This window comes from Dromiciops gliroides, chromosome 1, assembly GCF_019393635.1.
Source record: "Dromiciops gliroides isolate mDroGli1 chromosome 1, mDroGli1.pri, whole genome shotgun sequence".
NCBI classification, from domain to species: Eukaryota; Metazoa; Chordata; class Mammalia; order Microbiotheria; family Microbiotheriidae; genus Dromiciops; species Dromiciops gliroides.
Window position 1 is genome coordinate 668110175 of NC_057861.1, and position 12531 is coordinate 668122705.

Sequence of the window (12531 nt, forward strand, 5' to 3'; positions counted from 1 at the left end):
TACTTGAAATACAGTGCTTTGGAACTTGTTCCTCAGTTACTACAGAGCCAAACACCATTCCTTATCAGAGTTCCTCATTTCATTCTGCCCTAGAACTGTGACCTGAATCTGAATAGAAGGTCCCTGATAGGGATCTGGGACCTTTTCTTCTCCTAGTACACAGTTTTGGTCTTCATTCTATTCTTTTGTGCTACAGTGTTTTAGGGGGAATGCTCTTGGTCAGACCCCCTGCTTCCAGTGTTCACAGACCTCTCTATTTTTATTCTTATGCAGACCTGGGCTAGAAATATGACTTGTGATTTTTTTAAATGGATTTCACAATCGGAACGCTTGTGTTTTCTAGATTTTTGTGGTGGCATTGGGGTTTCTTTTTGGGGGGAGGGGTTGTTGTACTTTTTTGGCTATTCTACCATTTTGGCTGTACCTCGCCTAGGAGTGTAAGGGGCAACAAGAGTCTCCACAGATAGGTAGCCTGGATTGTGGACTAACACATGGCTCCCTGGGGAGTCTCAGGGATGAACCCAGAAGCCACAGTCTAGTGATCTAGTTCCAGGGTTGAAACAGGGCCCTCTTGGAAGTCTCAGAAAAGAGAGGCCACAGGCAGGTGGCTTGGATCCTAGGCTAGTTGCCAGTGGAGAAAGTGGGGAAAAAGGGCAGGACAGAATTCACTTATGTAATATAGCAAAGAGATCTTAAAAACTACAGTCTTAGTAAAGGAAATTGAACTTCCAAAGAAATCAAAACTTTGTCTAGATGGACTTAAAAGGGAAGTAGAAAAATTAATAAATAAATTAAGTAATATAAATATATAAAATAAGCAATGTAATATATAAACACAAAATATAAATCATATATAAATATATTTAATGGATCTAAGTATAATACTAATGGATATATAATATGTAATATAAGTAAAACTAAAGTTGAAAAAGAAAGCATTCTCCTAAACTCATTTGAGAGGCAATGGGGGTTAAGTGACTTGCCCACAGTCACACAGCTAGTGTCAAGTGTCTGAGTCTGGATTCGAACTCAGGTCCTCCTGAATCCAGGGCCGGTGCTTTATCCACTGTACCACCTAGCTGCCCTGCGATCCAACTTTTTTAAAACAAAATCCTGACAAAAACACTATAGCAAAGTATCCAGAAAATCATTCATTATAATCAAGTTGGATTTATACCAGGGATATGAGGTTAGCTTAAACATTAGGAAAACAATTTACATAATCATTGATGGAAAACACCCTAAACCATATTATTATACCAATTGGTACAGCAAAAATCTTTGACAAAACATAATTCATTTATACTTTTTAAAAATACACCCCTCCCCAGATCTCATACCCTACAAAATATCAGCATTGAAGAGTCTTAATATGATTTAGACTATCTATCTAAAATTAAAATTAGTGTTATATATACAAGTGGGAACAGTAGAATCTTTCTCATTAAATATAGTAATTAAAGGAAGGCTGCCCCCCTTCTCCACTTACTTGATATTTGCAGAATTTCTAGCAATAACTTTAAGATGAGAGAAATTAAAGGCATAAAGACAATAAAGGGGAAACAAAACTAGCCCTGTTTGCTGATTGATATATATGATAGTTTACTTAGAAAATCCTAATCAGCATTTAAACTATTTGCAATAATTTACAGGTTTAGCATAATAGTAAGCTAGAGACAACTCTCAAAAATAGCCACCATTTCTTTATTTAACGCAATCCAGGAGACACTGATGGAAGGACAAGTCCCAGTCTTTCTATGACCTTATTTGAATGTTTTTTGGAGCGATCATGTCATGAGTTTGGGAGCTCACTGCCTTTCCTCTGTCATCTTGGCTCCGCCCCCTTTCCTTCAAGTCCCAGTCTTTCTAAACACATTTAAGATCTACTTAGATAAAATTATGAAACTCTTTGAAAAAATAAAGAACAACTTAAGTAACTAAAAGGACATTCATTGCTCATGACTAGGATTACCAGTATAATAAAAATGACAGTACTACCAAAAGCGTAAGCCAGAGGGATATTTTATGGATCTGGAAAGAATTAAAAAGAACTGTGGAGTATAGATGCTGATTGAACCATACTATTTCTTTTGTTTTGGGTGCTGTTTTTTTTTTTTTTTTTCCTATTTTGAGGTTTTGCATCACTCCTCTGATTTTTTCTCTTGTAACAGGATTAATGCAGAAATAGGATTAATGTTATTATGTGTATATATATATGTGTGTGTATATATATATGTATATTTATAGAGATATATAGATATAAGCTATATCAGATTACCTGCTGTTTAGGGAAGGGGGGAGGGAGGGGAGGGAGGGAGAAAAATCTGAAATTGTAAAGCTTGTATAAACAAAAGTTGAGAACTATCTTTACATGTAACGGGAAAAATAAAATACTTTATACATAAAAAAAAAGAAATCATCTTTACATAAACAAAATGAGAATAGTTTAGAAGTGGTGGAAAGAAAGTTAAGGATCGAAATAGAATTTTTAAAAAGTTAAAATGACAGGATTCTGGTGATTCAGCAATAGCAAGCAGCTCTTGTATTCCTTCCTAATTCACTCTGTCCCCTACTTCTGAGCAGCTTTTCCTCCGCCTTAAACTCACTACAGAATCCCCTCTCTCCATCCTCAGCTGAGCATTTCCCTCATACTTCACCAAAAGAATTGAGGCTATTCAATGAAAGCTCCCTTTCTCCCTTCTGTTTTCATCCTATATTCCTCTGACATCACCTCCCACTGTTGCCCCCTTCTCTCAGCCAAATGGTTCTTATTACCAAGGCAAACCCTTCCTCGTGCATTCTTGGTCCCAGCCCCTTCTGTCTTCTCTAGCAAATCACCTCTGCTATCATTCTCACTCTCTCTTCTCTTCAACCTATCCTAATCTCCTGGCTTCTTCTCTGCTGTCCACATCTCTCCTTGCTTTTAAAATATAATTGGGAAACATTTAACAAAATAAATAAAAATGCAGTAGAACACAGAGAATGTTTATATATGGTTTTCTAAGTTAGTATGTAGCCTGCAGGACCAGGAAGAGAGCTGTCCTTATACAATAGGCCCTGTAAAGACAGGGGTCTTTTGGAACCTCTTTTCCCCCAACCCTGTCCATTCCTTCCTAGCCCCCTAGAGTAACAGGAATGCTAGTTTTTTCAAGGACAGCTTCCACTCCAAACCCAGGGGTAGGGCAAGACCTTTACTCTTACCCTTTCTAGTGAGTCAGTGAGTTGGGGTAGTAGTGGTTGAGGCTGTGAACTGACTATAATTACAATCCATTTTGGATTTACCTGTAGCCAATATGAGTTGCAATAGTCTATAGGGAAAAGACAACCTAGAGTTGCAAAGTCCTTTATCTGCCTATAGTTACATGGCATTAAGCTTCACTTTCCTCTGAAATGAGGAGGTTGGACTTAGGTTATTGTTCAGGTCTCTTCCAACTCTTCGATTCTGTGATTTTAATATTATTGTGGCTTTTTGTTTAGTTGTCTTGAGAGGACTTTAGTCGAAGCTAAAGCAGCTTGAAAAAAGACGTATTTCCTAACCTTTTTGCTTGTTTGTATACCCAGCTATCCACTACTGAAGCTTCCCTTGCCTGGAACAGGACCTGTGGAATATACCACCCCTGTGAAGGATTACTCGCCACCACCATCAGACCCAGATCATGAACAAAGGGATCGGAACGAACAGCCAGACTGGGTAGGTCTTTGATTTGTAGAGGAGGCGAATTGGTTGGTGAAGAATGGGGGAAAGTAGCTATCATATATTTGATCTTTGCTACTAAAGTCCTCAGTGATGCCACCAAATATAAAGATGGCTGTTTTGAAATAAGTTGATTAGAATGTCTCTGTATACTACAGGAAAATTTATTGAAAAGATGGCTCGGGGACAGCTAGGTGGCACAGTGGATAAAGCACCGATCCTGAATTCAGGAGGACCTGAGTTCAAATCCGACCTCAGACATTTGACACTAACTGTGTGACCCTGGACAAGTCACTTAACCCCCGTTGCCCTGCAAAAAAAAGAAAAGAAAAGAAAAGAAAAGGTGGCTCATTTGAAACTTTCTTGGGTAGTTTTTGTTTGAAAACAAATTGGCCATCTGAATAATTTTCCAGAAACCCTTCTAAATTCTAAGAAAGCCTACAAAATTGTCAGTTGTATGTTTAATAAAGCTAACATTGAGGGGGGCAGCTAGGTGGCGCAGTGGATAGGACACCGGCCTTGGATTCAGGAGCACCTGAGTTCAAATCTGGCTTCAGACACTTGACACTTACTAGCTGTGTGACTCTGGGCAAGTCACTTAACCCCCATTGCCCTGGGAAAAAAAAATTAAAAAAAATAAAGCTAACATTAGTTCGATGTCAAGTTTTTCGTTGTCAAGTTGAATTTTCATATTGTTCTTTATTAGTTCTTTCTGTTTGGCTTGAATCTGATGGCGTTGGGAATTTGGATGAAGGAACCCTTCCCTCTCCCAGTGCAGATCAGCAAATGCTCTGTAATTTTATTCTTCTTTTCTTTTCTTTTTTTTTTTTGCAGGGCAGTGAGGGTTAAGTGACTTGCCCAGGGTCACACAGCTAGTAAGTGACAAGTGTCTGAGGCCGGCTTTGAACTCAGGTACTCCTGAATCCAGGGCCGGTGCTTTATCCACTGAGCCACCTAGCTGCCCCCCTCTGTAGTTTTATTCTCTTAGAGTTGCTTGAAGTGTTAAGAGATTAAATCATTTGCTCCAGGGTCACATGACCATTATGTGTTAGATGAAACTTGAACCTCTGACTCTGATGGCATATCCCAGAATCCCTCCTATAATGCATGTGACAAGTGGCTAGCCATCTGCTTGAAGGTCTTCAAGAAGGAGGAACTTGCCCTTCTTGAGGAGCCCATTCCACTTTTAGATAGCTGTGTGTTAGGAAGTTTTCCCAGACATCAAGCCTAAATTGGCCTCTGGGGTCTAACAGAACCAATCGAATGCCTTTTTTCTCTGTGATAGCCCTTCAGATACCTGAAGAGAGCTGTCACATCTGTCCTGGTTCTTTGCTTCTCATAGGACCAGGACACCATTCTGGTCATTTTTCTCTGAACACTCATAAATGTCATTCTTAACCTTTGGTGTCCAGAACTGAGATAATTGAGATAAGTTCTGATGATAACAAAGTATAGTGGGAAAATGATCTCATTTCTGGAAGCCATGCCTGTCAGTGTGTAAACCAAAATGACATTAATTTTTTGACAGCCACATCACATTGCCGACTCACATTGATCTTACAGTCCACTAAAACTTCAGATTAACTGTTGCCTAACAGTGCATCTTCCACTCAGGAAGATTCCTGATTCTAAATTCCATGCTCTCTCAATGGTTCTATATAGCTGCCCCTTACATATATTATTATTTTTCTCCTTTTTTATAATATTAAAAGTATTTTATTATTTTTCCAATTACATGTAAAGATAGTTTTCAACATTTGTTTTTATAAGATTTTGAATTCCAAATTTTTCTCCTTCTCTCCCCCCTCCCCAAGACAAAAAACAATCTGATACAGGTTATATATGTACAATCACATTAAACATATTTCTGCATTTGTCACCTTACTTATATTATTTGAGACCTAATTGTTCCTCTCTAAAAGCTGTACAGATCTAACAAAAATAATGAATTAAATAAAGCTTGGAGAAGTTAGAATTTGAAAGACTTATGGTATATTTAAAATGTATTAAAAGAGTATACATTTCATTTATAGTACCTTTACAAAAATATATCATTTAATTTTGATTTTGTTATTGTCTTTGACATTTACATGTGTCATTACAAATACCATTTTTCTGTTTTTGGTTATTTCATTTTGTATCAGTGCCTATAGTCTGTCTATACTTCTTTGTATTTAGCAGGATAATATTCCATTACATTCTTGTTCCACAATTTGTAGTCTTTCCCCAGTCAGTAAGCATCTTAGTTTCCCATTCTTTGCTATCACAAAAAAGTGATGCTATAAATATTTTGGTATATCTGGGATTTTTCTATTTTTTGACCTTCTTTGGGTTATATGCCTAGCAATGGAATCACTGGATCAGAGGTTATTGATATTTTTGTTATTCTTTTTACATACATTTTAATTGTAAATGTTTTTCCAGAGTGGTTGAACTAATCGAGTGAGAGTTCTACTAACACTGCATTAGTGTGGCCATTTTTCTACACCCTTCCAATATTGACTTTTTAATCTTTTATCATTTTGGCCAATTTTCCGGCTGTAGAATAAAACCTTAAGGTTGTTGCAATTTGCATTTCTTTTGTTATGAGTGATTTGGAGCATTCTTTCTTATGGTTGTTAATAGTTTGTAATTCTTTTGAAAACTGTCCATATTCTTTGGTCATTTGCCTACTTGAGAATAGTTTTTAGTCATGTATTTATTGTGTACATGTCTTGGCTATTGGCTTCTTACAAGAGATAATTCATAGAAATATTTCCCCCCAATTTACTGCTTTCCTTTTTATACTAGTCTCATTGATTTTGTTAATTGAAAGCTTTTAAATTCCCCATAATCAAAATTATCTTTTGTTTTCTAATCACCTTTATCCCTTGTTTGGTTAAAAATTCACCCTCTGCCCATAGCTATGAAAAGTAAATGATCCTTTTTTTCCTTCTCTTCCTCCTCCTCCTCCTTCTCTGTCCTTGCTCCTATTTCTTTCTTCTTCGCACACACATTTTATTTTTGTAAACATTTTTTTTCTCTTTTCTTCCCACTGTCTTTAACCCCAATTGAAAAACAAAAGAGAAAAATCTCATAGCAAATATGTATAGGCTGGCAAAACAAATTCCTACATTAATCATGTCCAAAAGTGTATGTCTTATGTGGTAATCACTTCTCTGGCAGGATGTGGGGGGCATGTTTCTAGTTCAATCCTCTAGACTCAAGGTTCATCATTCCAGCACATGAATAGGTGTTGAAAAAACCTTTGATAAAGTTCAGCACCAAAAACCCTGTAAGATGGAATTGGCACACTCCTATAATCCTGGTTCCCAAGAGCGGCTAAGGTGGTAGATCACCTGAGCTCAGGAGTTCTGAGTTGTAGTAAGGCTAGTTACCCAAAGTCTGACACACATCTGATGAATCCCAAGTGTGGATGGTCACCAGGCTGCATAAGGAGGAGGTGGTGGCAGACCAGTTTGGGTTGCAAGAATGGAGCAGGTTGAGACTTCAGTGCTGATTGGAATTGGGCCTTCTAGCCTCCTAGTACACCATAAAACATTAGTTTATTTTCATAGGTTTATAGAACACTTGGTAATATTGAGTCTAGTTGATTTTGCATTTGCTTATCTGATATGTTCTGACCATGTTACTTTTCTATTTCTTAACTGTACCAAATAGTTTTGATGATTCCTATGAATAAGCCTCCTTTGACTATTTCCACTTCTATCAATCTGTGAGGCTTCTGAATTTCCTTTAGCACTTATTGTCTGGACTATTCATTTGTGTTTTTAATAATTAAATCAACTTGTTTTGTTAACTAACTGTACTGTGTATGTCTTTTCTCCTCGGCCAACTTGTGAGCTCTTAAAAGAAAGAAGCATTTTTAAAAAATTCTCTTCTATCTTCCATAGTACTTACTTAAAACAGTACTTTTTACAGAGTAGCCACTCAGTAAAATTTGTCAGGTTTTATTTAGACTTCTGTAGCTCCTTAATAGGCTGAGTTAATTTCTTTTTCCCTCCTCCATTTCCTTGGCAGTACGTGGGAGCTCCAGTGGCCTATGTCCAGCAGATATTTGTGAAGTCCACTGTTTCCCCCTGGCACAATAACTTGCTGGCAGTGGATGTGTTCCGTTCACCTCTCTCCAGGGTATTCCAGCTGGTAGAAGAGATCCGAAACCATGTGCTGAGAGACAGGTATTCTGAAACAATTGAGATCTGGGTCATTTTAGGAGTAGATTTGCTAACATTGTTCTTAGTCCACGAATGCTGTGATTAAAGGTTGAGTCTCATCTCCAGTTATAATTAGGCAAGCCAATCAATTCAGTAGAAATGAAAAGAGCAATGGCTTTGTAGAATTGCATGCCTGTTCATAGATTAAGTTTTCCTTTGAATTCTTGTAGTTGTTAATGGCATGTGGTGTTGGCTGCATCTCAATCCCATGTCTGCCCACTCTGACTTCATTCAGGTGACTTATAAGTGGTTTGTCTCTTTGGGGGACAAAACAATCCATAAGGAATCCTCCTAGAGCAGTGGTGTCAAACTCAAATAGAAATGAACCACAGGGGCAGCTAGGTGGCGCAGTGGATAGAGCACTGGCCCTGGAGTCAGGAGTACCTAAGTTCAAATCCGGCCTCAGACACTTAACACTTACTAGCTGTGTGACCCTGGGCAAGTCACTTAACCCCAATTGTCTCACTAAAACAAAACAAAACAAAGCAAAATAAAAAACAAGAAATGAACCACAAATTAACATGATCTATGTTGTATATTTATTTTGTTAAACATTTCCAAGTGTGTAATTTAAGATTCTAAATGTGGGTTCTAATCTGTTCCCCCAATTTTGGGGGAAACTGACTAAAATCACTGATAAAATGAGTTTAGGTTTTTAAGGGTTTATAGAAAGATAGAAAGAGAAAGATTGAGAACAGAATTCCAACAGCATGGCAATCCTATCTTTCCTCAATTTTCCTGTGAAGTCCTCTGCCGCCACCACCACCACCATAAAGTCAGGAACCCAAAAAGAGACAGACCTCTCTGCGCAGGCCCTCCGCCCTCCTTCCTCCTTCCTCCTTCCTGAGGCAATTGGGGTTAAGTGACTTGCCCAGGGTCACACAGCTAGTAAGTGTTAAGTGTCTGAGGCCGGATTTGAACTCAGGTACTCCTGACTCCAGGGCCAGTGCTCTATCCACTGTGCCATCTAGCTGCCCCCAACAGCATTAGTTTTGTATGAAAGAAAAACCAGTTAGTTTCTTAAAGTGTTATTTACTTCAAACATCCATTTGTTAGGTGGGACATGGCCCACTATGTGCAGATTTTTTTTTGGCAAAGTCTATTTAGAATGTCCCATCTTCAGTCATAAGATCATAGGTATTAAAGCTAGAAGGGACCTAAGAGTTTGTCTAATGCAATTCCCTGTTTTTGTAGATGAGAGAACTGAGGTTCAGAAAAGGGAAAAACGATTTGCTAAAAGTCTCAGGTAGTAAGCAGAAACGGGATTCGTAAGATTATGGTATTTTCATCTGGAAAGCACCTTAGAGGTCATCTGGTTTAACCTCATTTTACAGACCAAGAAACTAGTGCCCAAAGCGGGATTTAAATTGCCCAAGGTCCCACAGAATCGTAGAACCAAGAGTTGAACTCAAGTTCTCTTATTTCATATCCAGTGCTCTTTCCACTCCCATCATGTTGCCTCTATCTTTCGGTCAGTTCTCTCCAATTTTTGCCTTTGTTTTCAATTTTTTGAAATTAGTTCCACCATGTTAATTCTATGGCATTCCAGTTTAGATTATAAGCACCTTGAACAAGATACAACCCCTGCTGCTTTTTTTCTATCTTACATAATGTCTTGTATGTAGCAAGCCTTTAATAGATATTTATTGAATTAGATTGTTTTTTCCCCCTGGAGTTACCCCCTTTTCCCTGCACACAGTGGGAAAGGAAAGTAGGCCAGACAGTTGAGTTGGCAATAGCAAATATTGCCCCTTTGAAGCGTTGTGGGGCTGTGAGCTTAAACTTGTTAGGTTCAGTGCCTGGGGAAACAGTTTTCCATCCTGTCTAGTTAAGTATTCAAGACAGGGGTTTATTTTGTTTTCTTTCTTAATTTCCTCTTTCTCCTTTCACTATGTAGTCTTAGCAGCTCCTAAAGAAATATTTTAGTAGAAAATACTAGACACTATTTCATATCCTTGTAGCTGGTTTTCCCATTCTCTGGCTTATATTGGAATTGGGGAGAACAATGTAGTGAATTACTGGATTCTGCCATTTGGAACTCAGTGAGATTCGGTAGATGTGATATCTCTGGTCCATGATAGAAGACAATGCTGATCTTGTCCTTTTTCCCTGGCTAGCTCTGGGACCAAAAGCTTGGAGGAAGTGTGCCTGCAAGTGACTGATCTCCTGCCAGGCTTAAAGAAACTTAGGAATTTGCTTCCTGAACATGGCTGCCTCCTGTTGTCACCTGGAAACTTCTGGCAGAATGATCAGGAGCGCTTCAATACTGATCCTGACATTATCAAAACCATCTATCAGCATGAACCAAAGACCCTACAGACTTCTGCAACCCTCAAAGGTACACATAGCCTTTGCCTTACCCTGCTTAGTTCCTTTGTTAGACAGCTACTTGGGCTCCACATAGCCTTTAGAATGGGTGGGCTCACAGCTCTCTCTTTTTTTTATTGCAGAAGCTGCTTCAGAGCAAGATGTTCATACTTGCTCTCAGACACAACACTGAATGATGCCTTGGTGTTGATCCTCAGTGACTCATTTACTTTTCTGTTTATGTCTATAGACTTGTTGTTTGGAGTACCAGGAAAATATAGTGGGGTGAATCTATACACGAGGAAGAGGATGGTGTCTTACACCATTACCCTGGTCTTCCAGTATTACCATTCCAGGTAAGCCCACCAGTGCTTGGCATCAGAAGTCATCAGGGATTAGCAAGGGCCATTTTTTTCAGGTAGGTATAGAGTGTCATGTTCTCCTTTTCTGTCACTGTGCCTGAAATTTTACCATTACAGATGGTACAGGTGGTTTATTTTGAGTTTTGAAGGCTTTTCAGTCTTAACGAGCCCCCTTTATAATACCAGGTGCTCTTGGGAAGGGTAATGCTAAGGTTAGCAGTAACCCTTGTTATCTGCTAACAGTTTAGTGGGTTTTAGCTGAAGAATGAGTTAGAAGCAATACCTAGGCAATTATCTGGGGTTGAAGGGGTGAGGAAAAGGGGAGGAGGGAGGCATCTGAAACAAGCCTGGCCTACTACACAGTTTTAAGAGGCCTTCACTGCACCTCTCCTCCCAGAGGCTGCCTTTGGGCAGAAGGGAACAACCGTATCCTGTTCTCTCCTCCCATCTCCATGACCAGGTATCTGAATAGCCTCCGGGCCCGACTAAAGCTGTTGCACCCTAGCCCCAACTGTAGTCTTCGGGAGGAGAATCTGGTGCATGTGCATTTCAAGGAAGAAATTGGCATTGCTGAGCTCATTCCCCTCGTCACCACCTACATCATCCTCTTTGCCTACATTTACTTCTCTACAAGTAGGTCCGAGATGGGGTTTAATGTTACTTGGGAATATTTCTCGACTCACTTCTCAGGCCCGAGTGTTTTTATGGGCAGGGGTCTTGCCGTACCTAGGTGGTGATAGGAAAAATTATTGTATGCCCGTCTTTGGGTAAGTCATCACCTTTCTGGAACTCACATTTTCTTCTTGGGGGGGGGGGGCGCTGTATGAGGATCATAGTATCCTTGTTATAAATTTTATAAGTCTTTGATGATCCTATGGAACAGGGGCGTCCCTCTGAGCACTGTGTTCTAGGACTTATGTGGGCAGAATTGCCTTTCTGGAGATATCTCTTCCATGGTATAGCATTCTGAGTTCACACATTTAAAAAAAAAAAAAAGACTTACCCTTTCCATTCACCTGATTGGTAAATTTATTTCACCTGTGCTCCTTTGGGTTCTTACTTTATATTAAAGCAAAGGGGTCTTGCATTGGGGGGGGGGGGTGCGAGTCTTACCTAGTCAAGTGAATGGGAAAGAGGTAGAAAGTTGTGTGTCTTCCTTTTGATGAGGGGACATCTCTCCTATATCCTTTCCTTTTTAGGGAAGATAGACATGGTGAAATCAAAATGGGGATTGGCACTGGCAGCAGTGGTGACTGTCCTCAGCTCTCTGCTAATGTCTGTGGGGCTTTGTACACTCTTTGGCCTGACACCAACTCTCAATGGCGGGTAAGTCCCATAGCCTAGGTTAGCCAACTTAGCCTGAAATGGTGCAGGAATCACCTTACCACATGGTCTGCCTTATTTCCTTTGATGCTTTTGTGGTCTCTTCAGGTTTAGTTTTCTGACATATGAGGCTGAATTTTTTTTCTCAAAGATAAAATTACCCATTTGATGCTATGTAATTTTACTCTTAATTTTAAAACCACTTAAAAATTCTAGCTTGCAAATCAGATATTTTTTCAAGAGCAAATTTGTTTTGTTTTGTTTTGTTTTTTAAGTGAGGCAATTGGAGTTAAGTGACTTGCCCAGGGTCACACAGCTAGTAAAAGTGTTTAGTGTCTGAGGCCGGCTTTGAACTCAGATACTCCTGACTCCAGGGCCAGTGCTCTATCCACTGTGCCATCTAGCTGCCCCAAGAGCAATTTTTTTTTTTTGCAGGGCAATGGGGGTTATGTGACTTGCCCAGGGTCACACAGCTAGTAAGTGTCAAGTGTCTGAGGCCGGATTTGAACTCAGGTACTCCTGAATCCAGGGCTGGTGCTTTATCCACTGGGCCACCTAGCCGCCCCCAAGAGCAAATTTTTAAAGAAGATAACTGCCTGGTTACAATATATTAACTTTTTCTCACTAATCT

The 12531-nt window shown here is 39.3% G+C and overlaps 1 protein-coding gene across 1 annotated transcript in view; it reads left to right on the plus strand.

Annotated features, from left to right (window-relative positions):
- The window catches only part of LOC122735479 (SREBF chaperone), an 88783-nt gene that overhangs the window by 61524 nt on the left and 14728 nt on the right, over positions 1-12531 (plus strand). Inside the window, exons 3-8 of the mRNA XM_043977041.1 lie at positions 3562-3691; positions 7715-7872; positions 10026-10246; positions 10466-10571; positions 11038-11210; positions 11777-11903. Of these exons, the coding sequence (XP_043832976.1) occupies positions 3562-3691; positions 7715-7872; positions 10026-10246; positions 10466-10571; positions 11038-11210; positions 11777-11903 (915 nt within the window). The remainder of the gene's footprint in view (positions 1-3561; positions 3692-7714; positions 7873-10025; positions 10247-10465; positions 10572-11037; positions 11211-11776; positions 11904-12531) is intronic.